Source organism: Bombus fervidus, chromosome 7, assembly GCF_041682495.2.
Source record: "Bombus fervidus isolate BK054 chromosome 7, iyBomFerv1, whole genome shotgun sequence".
Lineage (NCBI taxonomy): Eukaryota > Metazoa > Arthropoda > Insecta > Hymenoptera > Apidae > Bombus > Bombus fervidus.
In genome coordinates this window covers 13,258,182-13,280,077 of record NC_091523.1, presented here as the reverse complement: position 1 = coordinate 13,280,077, position 21,896 = coordinate 13,258,182, and the positions used below count along the sequence as shown (strand labels likewise).

Here is a 21,896-nt window from a genome sequence, read left to right as displayed (position 1 = left end):
TCAAGAATGTGCAAATGGGTGATGGCAAATGACCTGATGTCGCGTTGCCTAGGCCTTGGAACTTGAAACGAATGCTGTGTAAGGGTCTTGCTCGGAGTGGGGAAAGCGATAATGCTTTCTGGTAAACCGAGGCATCGCAGCAACGCGGCACTTGGCCTGAAACCTCGGTCAAGAATAGATTCTTTAGAAACTTGTATTATACATTCCGAAGAATCTTCTATTCTGTAAACAGCAGATACGTAGATATCATTCGTGCATGCAGAAGAACCAATTTGACATTGTACACCATTGCATACTCTTTGAAACTGCAAGTCGACGTACAAGCTACGAAGTTCGAATGTCGCGAAGACTACGTTGTTGTAAAATGTGGTAGATTTAAGATAATAACATGGTTGCCTAAGCTGGTGAATTTCAAAGCTGGCGTGCAGCTACCTTTGTACCCCGCTATCAAACTGACGTAAGATTTGTTTGTAGACCTTTAGATAAAAGCGCGTTCGACTCTGAAGGTGATTCCTTCTGTTTCGACGATCGAAAAGCTGCTCGCGAGCCTGCTATCTCGCGTGATTCACGATCGGCGGGCTATTTTCTGCACGAAGGCCATATCCACGCGCTCGAATCGCGTTTTGGAGCGCTCGACGAACGCGATACTCCGTGCTCGATACATTTAACGGAATAATATAATACGTAGGAACGGAAATCTCTCGCGCAATGTCCGTTTATTTTACTTTAGTCGAATTCCGCTATACGAATTTCATTTTATGCGACGATGCATCGTACACGAATTCCAACCAGGTAAAGAATCGCGAATGTTTACACGTTCGCTGCTTTAAACGCGATCGAAGCGCGGTTTTCTACAATCCCAAACGCTTCGTTCCAACCAACGCTATTCGGAAATCCTCCATTGTATTTTGTATCGCGGCTATACGTGTTCGCAAACGAATCGACGAAACTTTTCTTTCGATAGTCCACATACCAATAGTATACCGTGTCACCGATTACGTTTCGTGTTTAAAGCTGTGTTTGAAGTACAATGTCGTCAAAAATATCACGATATTTCGTTACGTCTAATTACTTATTTTCATATGGATAACTTCTTAATTTAGATATAAGTGTTTCTAATTTATCAATAATTACTCGTGGACAACACGCTCGACATAGTTACGACTGCTCTCCCCACCTTGGGGCCAACCAGGCGACCTTTGTTACATTTTTAAATTCCTCTGGAAACAGTCATCGGATTATGCGACGATCAGTGATAACAATGACCTCGTTTAAAAATACGAGTCAGAAAGTATAGGAACAACGGCGAAATGGAACGCGCGAGATTCAAAGCGGAAGCGCACATGTTTCGGCCACGCGGATTCTGAAAAATCGATATCTCGTCGTAGAACCGGTGGCGTTGCGTGCATCCTTAAAGCGGAGCCACGACTAAAACTGGTAACATTCTGTGCTACCTGGCTCGACCAGGTCAAATACGACCAATGGGACGAGTCACGCATACAACCGTACCAAAGTATTATACGCGAAACTAACACAGAGCAGTTTTACCTGGTCGTGTTCTGCGATGGCCGGAGTAACTGGTTTCGAGGTTTCGCCAAAATTTAAATTCCACGAAAATACCTAACACGCGAACGAAAACATAAACACTAGCTCTCGTAACATCGTAGAGCGAGCGTAACAATCAGTGTGATATCCTACGCTCTAATACATTGTTTTCAAAAACAAAAAGAGAGAAGAGGGGAATTGTCGACGAAATTTTACGAGATTGGCACGGGTGAACACTTTCTTGTACAAAGAGACGACATTTGAGCAGAATCTAAACAACGCAGACTTCGATTTTCGACATTTGACAGATCTTTTACACATGCATCGTGAATCGACACAACGAGTATTGCGAAGAAATAAGAGGTTCGTGTACTGAACGAAGAGAGGAGCGTGTTTCTGGAAGCTACTAGAGAGCGTAATTCTGTCACCAATGCTGAATATCGCTTTACCGACCAATGTGTCGTATATGCTATGTCTGAATAAACAACGCTATAAGATAAGGCTGGTATTTCAATAAAATTTGAATCAGATCACGTGTTGTATACTGTTTTCGAACGAAAATTCTAAGAGAGAAGAGACGTCTCGAAGAGAGACCGATAAGATCAACGTTTAACGAAATGGAGTCTCGGTTGCATTTAAAAGACGGAAATTCCGAGAATTCGTTAACAGGAGAAACGCGTCGCTTGGCAACTGGAAAAGAAGGAAAGCGGTAGAAGTTGTTACGAAGCAACGTGCGGAAAATACGCGGAAATACTTTTGTGTATGGCGCGTGTTCGTGGAAATCGCGATCCAGCCCCTACGTATCTCCATCGATTTACCTTTAATCCTCGTACACTGCGAGTCAGCGTGTTTTATCGACGATGGCCACAACGTTTCGACACTTTCTGTCGTGTTACCGAACGACGAAACGATCCACTCCGGTTTCTGGCTGTGGGACGTGTTTGTAAACGAACTGGAGTGACACTGCGGCAACTGACTCGCTTATAGAAACGACGTTCGACACGTTGCGGACAGAAGGCCGTTTTACACTGACCCCCTGCCACTGGAACTTCTACGTATAACCATCGTCTACGTCCTGCCACACTGCCACGGTTGCCATGTTGCGTTCTTGCCTATGTGTGCGTTGCCTATAGTCTGCTCACCGCCGGTGTGCATGCCATCGCAAGTGTCAGGTTCTGCCACGATACCATACACACCGAAACGCGTGGAACACAACAAAGAACATTACATTTTCTTCTCTTTGTACGTTCAACGTGATTTCGTATACGGTTGAGGATTTTCGTGAGCGAAAAAGTGGAAGACAATGATCGATTGCCGTGATTCCGGAACGATCGAACGAGATCCATGCGATTTAACTCTGCACGCGATGAATCGAGTGGAAAATCTTGGAAAAGAATCGCTGATTCATCGGGAAATGTTTAAAAATATGTAGATCGATAGAAGGGATTTTGACGCGATGCAAATCGACGCGAGTACTATTTTAAACCATGATACGATTTCTATATAAAAATGACAAATGTTTTCGACACGTTACATAAGGAACTGATAAGTCGACGGTTTGCGGTAAGCAAAGAAACAGTCGTTGAGACTGGAGAATAGCGAGCTAATCTTTGCAGAAAAGAAGTAATCAGCGGGAAGGAGGAAAACGCAGGCCGCGTTGTAAAATCAAGGAGATTGATGGGAGTCGAGTAGTATCTTGCGACTGACAATAAAATTTCCACGCGTTTAATTACGTAATTCGGATTTCAATTATTCGCTAATAAGTAACCGCGATAATTCAATGATTACTCGTGTTCGCAGCTGACTAAACAATTTTCACAAACGGCGAACTAATGAATGGGAGAGTAAAATAATAACGCCACGTGGTTTATCGCGAAATAAATTCGGCCAGCGACTAACACGGTAACCCCGCTACAACGATTGCCTATTACAGGAAAAAGGGATTTCGTCGAAAATCCAGTGTAACGTGATAAAAAGCGAATCGAATTTGGTTGTTTACGATTTCCATTTACGTTCAATTAGATAACAATATTGACGTCACGGGGCTGCACTGAAAACTTCATGATTCAGATGATCATCGAGGCATTAACAGAAGTGTTGTTTGAAATGGAGTTATCGCGTTTCTCGCTAGAGACACGTAATCGTTTGAAGATCGTCGTGAACGATGCTCCCAAGGTTGATTGCTTTTCCAGAGAATCGTTCGTTCGAAGCGTGTAAAATAAATCACGAGACTAACAAACCTATTCGATCCACGATTCGCGGTAATATCTTTTGCAAATCGATTCGCATCACTGACCGAGGATCCTAAGAAACGCGATGACCAAGAAAGTCTGGCATTATCTTTAATCAGCACGAACCATACTTACGTAAAATTCTCGAGCCTCGAACGACTGCTTACGTAACTAGCGCTAATTTGTTTTTCGATCGTATCTACGAGTTTGATACGAGTAAGAAGCCGTGTCACAATGTCTTTCGAAATTCTGCAGCTATAACGATCACATCCACCATTGTTTGCTCGTATAACACCGGTTGCCGGAATCGATCGGCCGTGAATCATCGAGTCACGAGGGTTGAACGCTAAAAGGCACGCGTTTCCATCCGAAAAACCGTCGATTCTACCTCGGGACCGCGCAATACGCGTCACGTTAGCACCGGCTCGTAATTAAATTTCAATGGCCGTATATTTTGTGCGTTACAGCCGCAGCTTGTACGCGTGGATACGCCGCGAAAAATTTTACTGCTGTGCGAGCAGATTCTAGATAACAACGAGAACGAATATGAAAAAAAGAAAGGGGGGGGGAAAGGGACAACGTGGAAAAAGGATAGGAGAATCGGAGGGCAGTGGAAAAAATATCGTTAATTCGACCGGTATTAACGCGTTGAAATATTCAACGGCATTGAAAGCCATGGAGTATGACGAAACGAAATTCACGCGACGTTTCATGCATTTTGCAAACGCGAACCATCGTATACTGTCCCCGTAATTTATCCGTTGTTACGGTTATTCACTCGCGGTCAGGATCACGGAACGACTGAGTCCTCTATGAATAAGTCACGTCTTTGTTCGTTACTGGTACACTTTTGCCTTCTCGATTCGGTAACTCGACCGATCACTTAACCCACTTGCGTGGCATACATTTCACTAAAGTTTATCTGTGCGATAAGGCGAATCACCGATGAAACGGATTACTCGGGCCAGCGAATTTCGTTATCAAAATTTGTTAGACGTAAAAAATCAACGTTTAACGTAAAAAATCTATACGAATGTCATACGCTTCTCGTCCAAAGATAAAGAGTTTCAAGTTTATAATGATATAATATATGTAGAATTGATATCACACATAACACGAAATTACAAATACGAATAAATCTCTTATCCGTTCGTTTGATCTTGTACAATCCGTAAAAACGAAACCTCTGGATAATTTAATATTTAATACTATAGCATTTATTTATTCAGAAATATTAGAAATTGGGGTTTTCAATGATTTCTATCCTATAAGTTTATTGATAGATGTATTTATTTACAATGAATTAAACAGGAAACGATGGTTATTTAACGTGAACTAAATACGGTAGTGTGCTATAACTAAAACAACTAAATGGATAATTCACAACTCACAACTAATAGTTTACAACTCGCAACAACTCGGCGACTCAACTCTCGACTCCTCACAACTCGACTTTCAACTTACGACTGCCTGTTAATTCGTCCTTCTGCTTTAAACATCCCTTTGTCTTTTCTCATAGCCCCACCACGTACGTGTTTCGTAATATCAGCAACATTGTTTATGGTTCAGCCGATATTTCTTAGCCAATCTGTCCACGATACTACGATACTTTCATCAGAACGATCTAAGAAAAAATTGAATTAATCGACTATCCACCATAGTAAATGAATCTCGTATTCGCAATGACTTTTTTATCTTTCCACCCAAGTGATCTAGAACTACCCCTACCTCGTCGTCTAGAATTGCTGGGGAGTTGCCCATTTCCCTGCGTCGGATCATTAGATTGGCGCGTGTGAAATGTCCGTGCATTCGAAATTTTGCGTGTGAAAATTGCATTAATTAAATAATATGTTTTAGATTTATAAGACATTTCATACGCTCCGATTTAATGATATTCGAAGATCCACGCAAATTTGTAACAAATGAGACGAACATATTCCAATTACGCGAAGTAATGACACCGGGTCTAATGAAAAAGATGGGAGCAATTCGTGGCAACGAGACTCCTTCCACGTCTCTAAATTCGCGCGTAACGAGGAGCAGCAACGCTTCGTCGATGAATCGAAGCCACGTTCCGCATTCGAAACGAGATCACGACGTCCCATGCAAATGGGCAAAGATTTGTCAGGCATCGACGGCATAGTCTGCCGGGCCTATTTTCAATTACCAAAATCTCGGATGGTTCCATCGTCGGGAGAAACAGCGTCATACGTGTCCCTGAATCTCGGGGGATCTTCCCTGCGGCACCTGGGTAATTTACATACGATTAATCTTGATCACTGCTGCCATCCTCAGAGACCTGTCTTCGTCGGCGTAACGACGGGAAGCAGGTTAAACGGAGAATACCTAGCGGAGATACATGATCGATCGTTACGTTCGTGTATTCAAGTTGCCGCAGGACGAATTCTCGCTGAAACGAGAATCGATTTGATTAGATACATCCTTTCGGTTCTAAGCAGCCAACGATATATTCAACTCGAGTCCGGAAGATCGACGCCTGCGAGGCTTCCTGCGAACGACGAAGACCTATTTTTCGCCAACCGATATCCACATGGTGTTCTTTATTCTTGGAAGACTTAAAGAACACGTGGAAAAAGAAGTTTCGTTTTATCGCCAATTGGAAACACGGTGGAAATTCTAGAGGAATAGAATGGAATTAGGAGAAATAAAGTTGCCAAAAAACCGAGTAATAGGCGAAAAAGATAGCAACGAAACCGGTTAAGTCAAAGCGCGTACAATGGTAAACAATTGATAGATTCGCGTACGATAGATTTACGCAGAATTACCACTTGCGGCTTTGTCAAGGATACGTAGTCAATGAAATTAAACGTAGTTCTCTATCAGTGCAAAGTAAAGACATTGGCGAGACGAAAGCGGATTAAACTGGTTTTCACGAATACTGCGTTTCCTACCGAAGTTCAATATGCGATGTGCCACGATCGGATTCAGAAAGAAGCCACTTGCCAAGTCACGCCTTTCTGATGCCGGTACAGCACCGAATCGATTAAAATTAATCGTTCATTATATCGGAGTCAGCCCGATTAGACCGCGGCTTCGAAATTGAATTAAATGCCAAGCCATCCATTCCTCTCTCTCTCTCTCTCTCTCTCTCTCTCTCACACCCCCTCTATTTGGTGATGGATGGTTATGCCTACGTGTGAGGCTCACCTCGAGACATATTCGGTGGATTAATCTAATTAGACAATCCTCTCCATCAGTTGGTGCAAGGGTGGAGCAAGGAAACTGATTGAATTGCTGCAGTTCGCGACCTGCACTCCTCAAGGAATCGACGATGCTGCACAATATTCGATCAGACGCGATCACGTTCCACTAAGACGTGTTCTAATCAAGCAAAGCGGTTTATGTCGATCGGCTTTCATCGTTAGTTTCTTGGCATGCGCCCTCCTTCTGATTAGTACACGGATTCTATGGATCATCGTTGACATAAGATCTGTTCGATTAACGTCAACGTGTCTGTCTCGTTGTTTCCCTATTCGTTTTCACGAGTCAAAGACAAACAAGTATAAAAGATACCTTTGCCAGCGATAAGATAGAACGTGTCACGCTGAAGTAATCCGATGAGCCAGCATTCTCGCGAGGTATTCCTTACGTGAGCATAAATTCGAAAACATGTTTTCATTGAAAGATCTTAACATGAAACCGCTATCCAGCAATCCGACCGTTCGAGTGGTTTATCAGCTCTGAGTGTTCTTGCACTCTGGTTTCACAGTACTTCGAACTTTCCACTGGATGTTCCCGAAATTTTCCGTACAATGAACCTCTCCGATCCGCGTGTATCGGTATAATATTTTCGTTGCACGGCAGGAACGATGGAGAAGCTAAACGAGAATCTACGAGAGGAAAGGCGAGGGTGACCGAATAAATTCAGTCCGTTTCAATTTCCGATAGCAATGGCTACGTCGTTTCCCACCTCTGCGCTCTCTTTGCCCATCTCCATTGCACGCCAGAGGCTACGTTTATTCTCGTTTCGTTCTGTATGAATTATTCGTATGGAACAACGATTCCGCTAGCATAATTCTCTTTCGGGTCTGCTCATTGATCGCTGACTCGCGTATCGTGACTAAACGATGTTCATTCACGAGGTTAAAATCGCTCTTAATTAATGGCCGTCCATTTTCCTTGGCCATCCAATTAATGAAATTCTTTTAGAAAGAACCGAAGACTCTGCGAAAGGTTAATCGATTCCTCGATACAAGAAGGAACGCAGTTTTCACGATGTGCATAGCTTAACGTTCGCGTGAAGGCATGTTGATTCACGTAGGGTAAATAAAAAACTGGTTTTCAAAATCATTTATAATCGGTATGTCAATAAAAATCGTGTTTCGAAGTGTCCGGCTCGTTAATGGCCGCCAGATAAATTAACTCGCAGCTCCATCGAGTCTGCCGAATTATCTGATAACAACGAGTAACAGAGATGCGCGTGTTGTCTTTAAATTCTTCTTTAGTCGATAACATTCGCCACGCGAATCGATCGCGTTTCGCGCGATAACAAAGCCCGTGTCGAGTATTTCGATCTTGGCGGGGAAAAAGATCGATCGTCTGGCAGCGGTAACTAAGCCGTGTCGAAAGTAAATAACGAGGAAATGAAATTGTTGTTTGCCGGGCCCTGGCAGCCGACTGATTTTCAAGTGTTAAACGGCGGTTAACCGTTAAACGATGACAGAAAGATCGATAAACCACCGTGCAACAAACAACCGATCCTCCGCGACAAACCAATTCCTCCTCCACTCTTCCACAAACGTCACGTGGCGGCATTTTTCCGCAGAAATTACTCGAACCGCCGAATTGATTTCCACGCGCGGTCAAATCGCAGGTTTGCATGGATTACAACTCGATTCACAGCATGTTACGCGTGATTTACACGTAGCAGCAAAAAAGAGCATTTAAAAAAATTTCAGGTGTAGCTTCTCGATCAACCAACGAGTTTTATGGTATTCTATGATATCAGAGATTATTGCGACCTATCAACTAGGTGGCCATCGGTCAAGTTGCAACTGTTCGATTGAGGTCGTCAACCTTGAACGATACTAACGTCCAAGGTGGAGGTAGATTAAAGATTTCTAGTAAGCTTGCGATTAGTATGTTTATTTGAAGTGTTTGATATAAACGTAAGAATATAAAACGTAAGTAGCAGAGTTTAAACGAGTTTAGGCGAGTACGTGATGAGTCTCTTTCTCTCGAACCACCTGGTGCTTATATTCTAACTGTCAGTCTAAGGATGTGTTTTCGTCGACGTTTCCTGTGAGGTGAGAATCTGTGGTACCTGGTCGAAGGTGCGTAGTCTAACGTCCAGTTGACGACGTCGTCCAGTTGGACTATCGTCGAGTTCTCATCAGATATCAAAGTTTATGACACGTCGAGCGCTTAAAATGTACCAATTACTTTCTCGATGTGATCCGATTTGTAAACTTTATAACGTGTAGCCTGGGAAATTTCAAAAAATAGCAGATGTGTTGTCCGTATCGTAGACTAAGGACAACGATAAATCCTGTTCGAGCGTTCGCGGAGAGACGCGACCACGAGGAAGCGCGCCAACGGGAGTCGTAAATTCTCGTTACGATTATATAATCGACGCCACGAAATGATCGATCCCCTAATTTGGTTAGGATAATAGAGGTGGTTGAATTAATTATATCACTGAGAATAACAGATTACGATGTACAATTTATCCCAAAAACTTGTGGACAAAATATAAGTTAAACAGATGATCTAAAGATGACAACCAGTGACTGATCTAAGGGCGATGAACCAGTGAAGTTCGGTGACGATGCTGTCGCAGAGGAAAACTATTGCTGGGTGTTGGTCGCCCCATTACTGGTCACTTGAAGGTGGAAATGACCATTGAACATGAGAAAAACCCGACCTTCCCATTTTCTACGTGATGGAGCAATAATCATACGGAACGTCTTGACTTGAATATATTTTATAACGATTAAGAGCCCTAACGATAAAATACCAATGATTAGTTTTAATACAATTCCCTAGGATTATTGCGGTCCGACTAATTATATTTGCACGGCTAATGGCCGCCTCGACCGAGGGGTAGATTCTGGGTTATGTAAAGGGTCACCGGACGTAACAAACCCTGAACAGGAATTTCCATACCGAACAGGCCAGAACTCAAAATCGTTGACCAGAGCGGAACAACCATTCCAAAGATGAAATACCTCGGCTTTCAAGTTAAGTTAGAAAAATTTACCAAATGTCCAGCTGAACAAATTGTAAAGTACAAATTAGATAATGATTACAAAAAAAAAAAAAACCTCGGCTTAGTCCGACTTAACGCGACTTACTGTTGCCGACTGAAGAGGGATATCTTCGGGAAGGTGCTCGAAGAAGGTCGATAGAGAATCAGCATCGAGCTGAACGATGTCGTGTCGTGTCGCGAAGCCTGCTGCGATCGCTCTCTACAAGTGCATCCGACTCATTGTATGCACTGGCTAATGGCTGGATAACTGGCACACCGACACGGATGAACTTGCGTACACAAAGATGAGAGATCCCTCGGTACTGGAACAGGCCATTTGCATTCTGTCGTATTTTGCCATTTGTCGATCGTCCGAAAGTTTGAACAGCAGATCGTTATCTGCTTATTAAAAACAGAATACCTGTTTGTAAAGTCGTTGATTGTTCGATGATCAATTGGACCGACTTGTCTATATGATCAACGTAATCAAATGTGTACTCGCAGCTCGAATCGCGTTAATTCCGTGAAAGATTTATATCGATCGATCGAGGTAACGTTAAATGGTCAAACAACCGGTGGAAATTAGTCTTGAAAGTGCATGCGTTCTAATGAAAAAAGGAAGTAAGCACGCATTATGTTGGTACTCGGTGCACGCACCGAGACTACGCAGCCTCGTTTTCTTATTCTGCAAAGTAAGGATGTATATTCCGCGAACGTCGGCCGGTCGGTGAGCGCATCTGCAAATGACAGCAGTTGTTTCCAAGTTTAACCAAAGCTTCGCAGTACGTAGCCGGTTTTCCGATTCGCTTGGTTACCTGTATTCACGACAGTTCCCTATGCGCCAGTAAAACGCTTGGAATAATTTCGCGCCCATTACTTCTACCAGTCTAGGTCCTCTAGGATCCTCTCCGCGAGGGAATTTTATAAAATCAATCAGTAACTTTGAATGCTTTTCCTGCAGTGTTCGTTCTATTCCCAATCGTAATCGTAATTGTAATCGAAATACTTTTTAATCGAAATAGGCAAAGAAACGCGAGAAAAAGATTAGAAAATAAAGAGAAATAGTTTGTACTTTTTGTTTCGTATCGGTTCACCAAGTTTCTATTGTTACGTCGGCCGACTCTCTACCTGGACGGGGCCTTGCATCGCATATGGCAACCATATGTCTGCACCTCCTTATTGCGTACTCTAAAGAATCTCTTCCTGGCCAAAAACTGTCATCAACAAATCGGATGATCCCGTGTGCTACACACACCCTTTCCTAGCTCAACTCTGACTTAGCATCGTCACTCTCAGGGTAGTTCATTTTCGTCGTCCGAACAGTCAATAAGTCTACCACGGTTCTACCTTCAAAACAATCCGTTTGTAAAGTCTAACTATCTCATCGAGAGATATCGTCAAATCGGGTCATATTTTCTGTAACGCATTAACTATACTCATCGTCAAATACTTGTGACGCTCATAATATTGTGTGATATATCGTTGAATATATATGTCATATTGACCTGTTAACACAGTGTTAATTTCAATCAACCACCCCTGTTATCCTAATCGAAACACGGGGAACGACTATTTCGCGGCGTCGATTAGCCGAATCGTAGCGAGAATTTACGCCTCTCGCTGACGCGTTTTCCTCGCGACCGCGTCTCTCCGCGAACGGTCGTAACACTATAATTCCCGTTCGGAGAGTTACGCCCGTCTCGGCGGCGGCACCTTAAACGATATCCTTTGCATCGATTCCATGTAAATTGATGGCAAATTGATATCGTTGTGATACGTAGTTAAACAACATCGATCATCGATCCATCATTGTGTCTACCGTCGTTAACAACACGGATAATTTGTCTATCTCGTGGACTAGTTCGAAACTAAAGAGCCATTATGGATTCGACGAGGTTGAAAGATTACGGGAACCAATTTAATCGGACCGTTAGAAAGAATATGGAAATACGATGTTTCGAGGTTTGCAAAATATTACGTTACAGAAGTACCCTTGATGTTCCTGGCCAAGTATTCTCGGCTGTTTCGCCTTTCTTTAACGATAGACGCGCGCATTTCTCTAATGATATTCGCGAACGTTTAAATATAAAAATATCCCACACGACAATTGTATCGATCAAACACTTGTTAATTTTAAACGTAGGCTTTAATAAAATATCCCAATGTGAGCATAACCTACTTTTGGTAATAATACACGCGGTGACTAAACACCAATTTCATCTTGTAATTACAGCATTCATTTATGCATATCTTAATTGCATTAAATGTTTCGTAACGTACTATAAACGATAATGTATGCGTTTCGCGAAGGATTTGATTAAAATACTGGCTTTCGCATAACGCGGATAAATATCAAATAATTTTCTGAACGATCAGTTTATTGCTTTATTAATAAGCAATGTCACAATTTATAATATATAATACATGAAGCTCCTATAATTTGTATTTAATTATTACGCTGGACAATGTAGCTTAATTATTGCTCGTTCGAACGAAACATTATTTTCAACCGTATTCAAAATAATTACGATTCTCGTTCTTATCTAATTTCATAATTTCCCCCTTCCCGAAAATATCGATAAAACTGTGTACGAATACAACGAATCGGATATGAAAGAGCAACGTTTAACGCGAAAGCCGATCGAGACGCAAGAGAACCGGTTTCATATCGTCGAAAACAAATTTCTGGTACGCAAGCTCGATCTGAAACTACATTATAAATCGCGAATGAAACATGTCTCGATTTGATCGTTAGCTTATGTCACACCCCCGATCTCGATTTCTCCTTATTGATCGGTTCTTGCCGCTGTTCGACAGTAGAAATGAAAATCCGCTGGCGTGCAAATGGAGCCGATAAATCGTCTCCTTCGTATTTAAATCCCGGCGCCACGTGAGATTCCGTTCCGTACTTTCTCGAAAGTTTAATTCAAGATCAACCCCGTCTAATTCCCCATTCTTCTCGTAAAGCAGCGAATCCAGCCGAGCTAATAACGTGTCCCTCTGTATCGAACGAAATCGATGAGACTTAATCCCTGTCTTCGCCTCTTTTCCATCCTAAATTCCTGTCGACCGGAGGTAACCGAGTCTTGTCACGTAGCCAATTCGGTCCGAGTGCTCCTTAATATTCACGCTAATTCGAGCCGAATCCTCGATCAGCCAGATGAACGTTAATAACGTTAATGCGAGTTTAATACTTGTTTGATTCATCGAAAAATATATATCTTCCCTTAATCTCTCTCTCTCTCTCTCTATCTATCTATCTTTTTATTCCTCTTTGTTCCACGTAAAAGCAAAGTTTTGTGAATTAATTGAGTGCCACTAGATCGATACAACTAATGTATATACGATACAATTTAAGAGATACCTTTAATCTGTAATATATAATTTTCTAACGAAATACGAACAAATAAATTTGAAGAAAGATTCAATTTCAATGCGAGAACAATGTTCTTACAGAACTGAAGAGTCTCTCGGTTGATTCGTGTTTCGTCGGTCGAGAGTTACTCTTCGTATCGTACATCCTTACGGATGGCTGACAAATCCGCGGATACTCGCCATTGTAAATAAAATACAGCACGGTATGCGACTATAGAAACAATAATGAGAACGTCGGAAACGCAGGAGTTCGTTCGATGAAATTACCGTTCTCTACTTAACGAACAGAACGGAGAAACGATTCTATCCCCGCAGATGCTTCCTCTCGCAATAGGTATAATTTCCGTTCTCTCGTTGCTTTCTCCGTCTGCACATGACAAATGTCGCTGCCTGGTTTTGCTTTAAAAGGCCACTGTCTACCCTCTATCGCAACGTTTATTTAATCGAGGAAATTGCACGAGAAGTCTGTTCTAAAACTTGTCATTCTCGTTCGAATTAGAATTATCGCGAAAGTATTTCAAACTTCCACCAGCTATCGTTTACATTTGTATCGAGTTTGAATTTGGTTCGCGAACATGTAGAAATTCTACAAAAACGAGAAAACAAAACGATGAACGAAACGCTATTTCTAAAACGATGTATGGCCAATAGAATGGAACGATTCAACGACCGTTTCCGCGCGTTCTCGAGAAACAGTTGCGATTGCGAATCTGGAAAAGAGCCATTCGATGCGATATAAACCGTGAAAACCCAAAGGAAGCGAAACGAGTGACCAAACACCGATTCGATTCCTCTTCGATTCTAATTAGCTGCTAGTATCTCTCTGTTTACCTCTTTTGCGCAAGTATCCACGTTCGATTTACCGTCTGCCGATCGTAGACGCGAACAAAGACAAACGGTTCTTCTCTATTTCAATTGGAAGATCGCACTGCGAATAGAATCGAACGAATCGAAATACATAGAGACACCTCGCTCGTGTAGCCACGAAAATACAGCCAAATATTTCCTCTCTTACGCGGAACGACTCGATCGTTTCGCTGACACCGATGAAAATTCCGTCGACACGAGGGTACACCGAGCACGAATCAAATCGTCGAGAACACCGCTAGAGAAGAAAATCAAAACCAGGATATTCCCAGTTTTGCGAATATTTCGCTCAGGTCTTGGCAACGTCAACGTTTCATTTACTGACGTATAGACAGACGGTCTACCGACGAGTATGTAATTTAAAGGGAATGAAAGGTGGCTGACGCGAGTCTCATCGATGAAACGCATCGTTCGCGATTGTTAAAGGTTCTTTCTCTTCTTTTCTGCAATCGCAAGTGTTACCGGTACACGTTTTGATTTGACGTGTTCGAATTTCACGCGACTGTATGGTTGTAACCCCGCGTTGTCGATAACGACCACTATCAGTGGTTCGATCAATTACGTGGTGCGATAATGATAGATATTTCATTTAGAACGTATAAAATGTAGCGTATCGTTTCCGTACGTGCCGATTTTTACTGATATAATCGATAAATACTCGAATCGCTTTGGCTTAACGTAATAATTACGAAACAGTTTCACCTTGTTTCATCGGTTTTCGCGAATTTTTAAATTATATCTAGCGTAATAAAAAGAACGTGTACCTAAGAGCGATAAGAATCAATTTATGTACTCGAAAGATATCGTTGTTTAACTTTAATTTCATTTTTTCGCTTCTTATGTTTGACGCCGCGTCGGATAATTTCTATTAATCGAATATTATGAAACTTGCTTAACAACGACATTTTTCTTTTCTCTCTCTCTCTCTCTCTCTCTCTCTCTCTCTTTTTCTCTGTTTACATTTAATAAGGAACTCTAAACTTGTACACTTAATAACATGAAAAATAGTAAAATCTTATACACATATTATATAATATTTATCTATAATACAATTAATCGTTGCATTAATTAATCTGTATTGACATACAAGGAGGAGTGCTTGCTGATAAATATTATGTATCTATCGGGCCGCGTGGAAATTTTTCAATAGTTGACCTGATTTCTTCACTTTATGCAACGCGATCCAATTTTATCTCGGATGAAATAAACACTTATCCGTGAATGCCTCTGTATTCGAACGAGAAGATGATGTACATATGTACTAAAATTAAAGCTACGATTATTGTACACGCGACGATCAATTAACGAATAATATTAACGCATATAACGTCGATTAAACATCTATTAATTATAGGTAACGCATAACCGGAATAATAAATTTCGCGTAAACATTTCGAGTGGAATAACTTTGTAAAATGTCAAATGTATATAAAAATTTGTATCATACGCGAATTGTATATATATCTATATATATCAGTAACTAATCAATCGTGTGCGCTTGTTTGTTGATGCGACAGTTGAAAGTCTTTATAATACGTTCAACATGGCGCTATACAAGAGAAGTAAAGCTATCACAGAAGTCTCCACAAGATTCACGCGTCGATAAATGAACTACTAAATTGTGTAAGAACACGTATTAAATAAAAATTTAAAATCAATAACGATGTATCGATTGTAAACACGAGTCAACTCAAAATCTATCAAAATGTTTCCATATGTATGGTATCCATGTTGGTATAAATATTTGAGATATTGTTGGTACTGCTCTGCGCGTAAACTGATCCATCGATTTCATTGTCCACGTCCTCCGAAAAACTCACGAGCACCTGTGGAAGCAAAACTTTAATTAATTTCTCTTTCTCTATTTTTCTCTTTCCCTTCTTTCCCTTTTTTTTGTATTGTATCGTAAAAAAAGGCAATTGCCGGAAAAAAATCGAAACATAAATTGATTGGTGAATAAAATAATAGACACAGTACGTAGACGCCATAGCGTGCGTTCATATATAACCACTATTTCTCAATTTCCTCGTTGTCATGTGAATTATCGTGACATTTATTGGAAGAGAACTTTTGCTGAAAATTTATCGGCTATTCGATGCCGGCAACCTGATTGTGTCAAATGTATCGTAACGAGTAAATTGACAATTACTGCGAATGAGAACCGTGAAAGTTTCACAAGTCTGTGCACGCTGCTCCCAATGAAAATGCTTAAACTTTCGATCGTTGCGTCGATATATCGCTGCGATCGTTTATCGCGTCCTCCGCGTCGAGATATCGCACGCGAGTGAAGGGGATTAAAACAGGAAGACAAGGGACTGGTATGGAATAAAGGAATCGAGGACAGGACGCTTTCCCTTCCACGAGGAACCATAAAAAATCTCGAAAGTCTCGCGGAACGACCCGAGTGTTCGCGGTTTACATACAAGTTCACCCTGGAGAAGCAAGAACTGCATCCCGGTTTCAACTTTTTTTGCGGCTAGAATTTGTCTCGCGTTACCGGTTGCTTCGTGAAACATGACGTCGCCATCAGAGGTAATCTGATATCATCGATTCCTTATTTTGGACGATCTTTAACGTTTGAAAATCACAGCACTAAAATCCGAAGGGACAAGAGTATCTTTTTCTTTCTTTATCTCGAAAAGAATGGAAAAATGTGAATTCATTAAAATCTGTCTTCTAATGTGTTTCTAGTGTAAGCACGGTATATGTACGCATCGATAAAAAGACAATATATACGCCATATTTTAAGAGGCTGAAACACCTTACGATTATATAGAACGTTTTAATTAACGAACAAGTCCTGAATATTCGAACGATCGGTGCATGTAGCGATCTTAATTCAGTTAGTTTTCCAAGACACTATATTAAAGGGCGCTGGGAAATCCCGCTGTTTCGCAAACGCCTTTGGCAACGGTACAATTTCGCCGACTAAATTATGCGGGCGGTGTGTTCCTGACTGTCGAAACGATCGTTGCTCGAGTTCTCGAAACGCGATAAACACGGTCGACGCTTACTTTCCGCGTCGCCAGCAATTAAATTGCCGCCGTTCGGTCGCCTTTGATAGCGTGCGATTCTTTGTTTCCAGACCAGAATGAATTTACCTTCCTGTGGATCTGGTCAATTCTAGTCTCCAAAGAGATTCCTTTTCAATTTCTTCCCTTTAGAGGGAAATTCGTTTTCAGATGTGAACGCCACCCACGAACATAGAAAAATCGGCGAGAAAAGGAACCAAGTACTTTCAGGGACCACGAACTCTACGTATATTTATCTCTACGATCTCGTCATGTCGGAGATCAGCCTCGTGATTTACGATCCTATTTCTCTATCGCTTATAAAACGTCGTCGTAATTATCTCGTATTCAAATTCCATTGCTCGTCCATGAACTTTCCTGTTATTTCGATTATTGTTTAATTCAAGCAATTTCTAGTTGCGTCCTTCTCAATTTACGAAAATAAAGAGAAACTGGTAATTACAGTTAAATGGTATTCCGAAGAAGAATGGGGCAATAACGTAGAAATAAATGAATGGTTCGTGCAGAACACTATACAAAATAATGCACGACCTCCTCGTTATTAATGATAATAATCTCTCTACGATAGCGAATTTATTATTCGAGCGGTTTCTATCGATGGTTGTTTAATTAATATTCTCTCGTTGGATCAACTTCGAGTCGAGTCACACTCGGAGTACCAGTTTCTTTTAGTTTTCTTCTATTAATCGTCGATTAGGTAACTCTATGAGAAAATTGTTGCAACAAAAAGATCAAAAGTAGTCGCTTGTTTCGCGTGCGAAGCAACCAATTAAGTGGTTCAATGGTCCGAATAGAAAGGTCTTTGAAGAATAGGTGGATCGTGCAACCGGTTGCACAGATAACGATTAATTAAAGCAGAAGGTGTTTGAAATTAGTTATTCAGGGTGAATTTTGTGGTTGGCACCAGGAGCGACTGTTTCAGACTAAGAAGGAGCAGTCTCTCAACCGAGTTAATCTCCAGGGATGAGCTTTGTGTACGGGTAAACATAACCGGATCAACAAATCCCGTCATAGCCACGTATATAGACGGTCCTTGGAATCTTATCTCCATTAAGGAGACAGGACGCTGTAGCGCGAGACGCGGACAAACGATGCGAACGTGATTCCATTGAATGGTGGTACGAGGGCCGTGGAATCTCCGCTTATTCCGGCGCCAACCTCGTAATCGCTCAGCTATGAATTATTTAGGCGTAACGTGGATCCCCAAGCGGCGAGAAAAACTTTAAATCGTTTTTCTCTTGCGAATTCGAGGTGTCAGACGACCGTATGGAACTTGAGCCAGTTTGGCCGTATACCAACATAAATAAACGCGGCGATGGAATAAAAATTTTTAGTCAAGTAGGTAAAACGAGCTACGAGTTCAATGAAACTCGAAACACAAAAGACCCGGCTGAATAGGCCAGAATAAATTCCTAAATGGCGTTAATCACAGCAAACGCTGGCTATGTCCACGAACTTCCGAGATGTAACTTTTTTAATTAGCGTTCAAATTGCGCTTCCTTTATTAACAGGCGCATGCAAATTCTGGACACTTTGCATGAATCTGCGAGGGAATTTTAAGCAAATATCAGTGGCCCTCTAATCGACAGAATCCGACGTCGGGAAACAGACAACGGTAGAATGCAAATTTTCTTCTTTTTTTTTTTTTTTTCTTTGCCCTTCCTGTATTTCCTTCGTGATACGCGTACCCAACTTTTAATTATATTTCACGCGGTACACTAACCGCGGTGGTTGCGTAATACCTCGGGAAATGAAAAAGACAATCACGAGTCGAGAACATGTAATTCATCTCGAAGGACGGAAACATTGTTTCGCACGACGTGGAAAGTGAACGTCGATCGATCAGAAGAGTCGATTACACGCGGCTGCTTGCCGTTACTTTCAACGCAATTCTTCGCTTAAATGAAAAATTCCTCTGTTGCCACCCGGCGAGAAAAAATGGCCAAAGGTTGATAGAAGCTCGCAGAGGAGCATCGGTGTTGCGGCATTAAAATTCTCCCAGCTCGCGAGGAAGATTAAACGGCTGGAAAGTTGCTTCGTTGCGCGTGAATGAAATTGTTTCTGCGGAGAATAATTAATTATGAATAATTCCGTACGATCTCGGAAACATTGGTATAGTCAGCGACTTAAAGGCGTAATAAAATATAGCAGAAAATGTATAAACAAGCTTACATTATATGCAGAAGCAAACAATGATACAAGAAAATTGGCTCTTAGCCTGTTAGAAACCACGAAGGTAGACTGTGCACCAACGTGAGCCATAAGGCGACAAATCCATTAATATTCCTCAGGCTACGTGGTACGTAAACGAGGATCGTCCTTGATCGAACAGTCTGATGGCAGGCAGCGTGCAGGCTGTGCATCATCTGCTCGAGACAAGACTATTGTATAGTGCGCGCAACATTCTCCCGGTATTTCATCGATACCCGTTCGATTCGAAACATCGATAAGCAACTTGAAAGTATTTATCAACTACTATTCTAGTAATAGAATTCCAAATCGAATTAGTTCAAACGTCGATGCTCCTTTTAATCTTAAGATCGGGCTTTAACTTTGGTATTAACCTTTATAATTAATGTCGGTATTACCTTTTAGCTGGAAGTGTAATTTAAAACGGCGAAGTAAAACATAATCCTTGAAACACGAAACTATATTTCTCTAGATACGCTTGAAACTTTTATGATACGTACCTGATCCAGCGAACTTTGTGTCAACGTGTAGTCCGTAGCTTTCAGTTCCTCGGCCAACAGTTTCAGCTTATTAAAGCTGCTGCTCACCGGCATGTCCTGGCTTCGTGGTACCAGTAGACGAGCCGCGCTGGCTTGTCTCGAAGAGACCACAGCCCGCGGGAAATACTTTAGAACGGCTTTCCTTAGATCCGCGGATGAAATCGGTTGCCGGAATCGTAGAAACGCTACGTAACCTTCGCCAAATCTATGAACAAAAGTGCGAACGAACAAGACGATAAGTCCGAGGCTAAAGTAAATGATTAAATATTCGAAAGACGTTGTTCAAACGAAACGCGCATCCATCACCGATACCGAAGATGCCATTGACGGCAACGAGATTGAAATACTCAAGCTTGTCTTTAATAAACAAGAATAAAGGCAAGAAGGAAATGAGACCAAGAGGAACGTACACGGGCGAGATAGAAATAGTCAGGAAAAGCGACGTAACAATTATTTATCGCGCTATGCGCGTTCACCGGCAAGTCCATCTATTTGTATTCATTTATATCGGTATACGTATATCAGCATCGATAAATTATGCCGTGAGAAAGGATAGCTTGCACGTCAGCTGTTTCTCTGTACAATAACCGTTTCCGAGTAAATAAAAAGAGCGAGAATTGCTGGAAAAACTCGATGCGCATCGTGGAACCGATTCGATTCTAATCGTAATTTTCTCAAACAAACGATCTTTTCTTATTACTATTGAAATATGTATAATTTTGTATCCTAGACAAGATTGACCGCGTAGTAGTGACACACGTATGTGAATATAAGCGTGTGTAAGTATGTGCGGCGTCTCGAAAAACAGATGAATGTAACTGTTCCGCTGGCAGTCTGGTATGAAAGATGGTGAGACAAAGAGAATGCCGAGACGCGTGCAAATGACGTAGGTCGATATCGACGAAGATCCTGGAAATCGTTTATTAAGTAAATCTAAAACTATTTTAATATGAATTCTAAGTGTAACCTTAGTGTTCCTTTACTTTTATTTCGGCAATTAAGATCCACAATTCTCAACAATTCGCATCAGCCATTAGCTCTTATCCTCGAGCGTATCTGAAAAGTATGGCGATTAAAGGACGATTTGAATACGATAATCGTATATGAACTGAATATGATAAAGAAAGTTACAACGTACGAGCAACGATGTAGAAGTCGAAAATGTGAACGAAATTTTGGCAAGAACAAGCCGGTTACAAAGAGAAGTTTATAATATCCTGCGGTAAGTATATATTGCACACGGTATTTCATAGGGGTACGCGAGAATATCCTACTGTTTATGCGATGGGCAAAAAATCCGACGGGGACAGGTTCGTTTCTTGCCATCCGACGTTCTCCGGAGAATGTGGATGGATTACCACACCGGGGAATACCGTATAAACGTGTTGTGCACACGTGCACGCGAGATATCGTAAATTCTCTGGCGCTCGATGGCGGGGCGCAAAGAGAAAATAGGAAGGGGATATAAGAGGGACATTTTCGCCGAGTTACTTCCGGAGGCGAAAGGTGCAGCCAGAGCTAAATATTTATGGCGTGCTATGTTATATTCCGAAAAGGAAGTTAAAGGGCTGGCGCACGCGTTACAAGCGAAACAGGGAGAGCTGGTTGGGGGTTCGTGGCACGGTTGGTAATACGGCGGAGTATCGTTGTAACCGAAACGTAATCTCCGACCGGTTTCGTCGAACGGAAATGAAATTTTATGAAATTCCCGGCGGAGGGAATCGAACGCGCGGAAAATGATGGACGAAATTAAAAATCAATTGACCAAATGGGAGAAGGCGAGAGGGAATGGCAAATAAATTGTCGCGTTACCGATTTTGTCAGAAAGCTATCCGTGAGATGAAACCAACACGAACGATCCATTAGTTGGGACAACATCATTAAAATACGTCGATCGAAATAAATCCTG

General features: G+C 41.7%; 2 protein-coding genes across 6 annotated transcripts in view; both read right to left on the bottom strand.

Annotated features, from left to right (window-relative positions):
* Mdr49 (Multi drug resistance 49) overlaps positions 1-4,637 on the bottom strand; it is a 73,597-nt gene extending 68,960 nt beyond the window's left edge. Inside the window, exon 1 of one of the 3 annotated variants that reach the window (XM_072007965.1) lies at positions 3,912-4,637. The gene's annotated coding sequence lies outside the window, so the exon portion shown is untranslated. Of the gene's footprint in view, positions 1-2,363; positions 2,844-3,911 lie in introns of those variants that run through there. The other 2 variants (XM_072007964.1, XM_072007969.1) reach the window with 2 other exon arrangements.
* Positions 4,638-13,257: 8,620 nt separating this feature from the next.
* Positions 13,258-21,896, bottom strand: part of Ldd (lipid droplet defective) — a 31,782-nt gene continuing 23,143 nt past the window's right edge. For all 3 annotated transcript variants that reach the window (XM_072007129.1, XM_072007131.1, XM_072007130.1), the window contains 2 exons: positions 19,949-20,192; positions 13,258-16,052 (listed from right to left, as the gene is read on the bottom strand). In XM_072007129.1, coding sequence (XP_071863230.1) covers positions 15,927-16,052; positions 19,949-20,192 — 370 coding nt within the window. In that variant the 3' untranslated portion in view covers positions 13,258-15,926. The remainder of the gene's footprint in view (positions 16,053-19,948; positions 20,193-21,896) is intronic.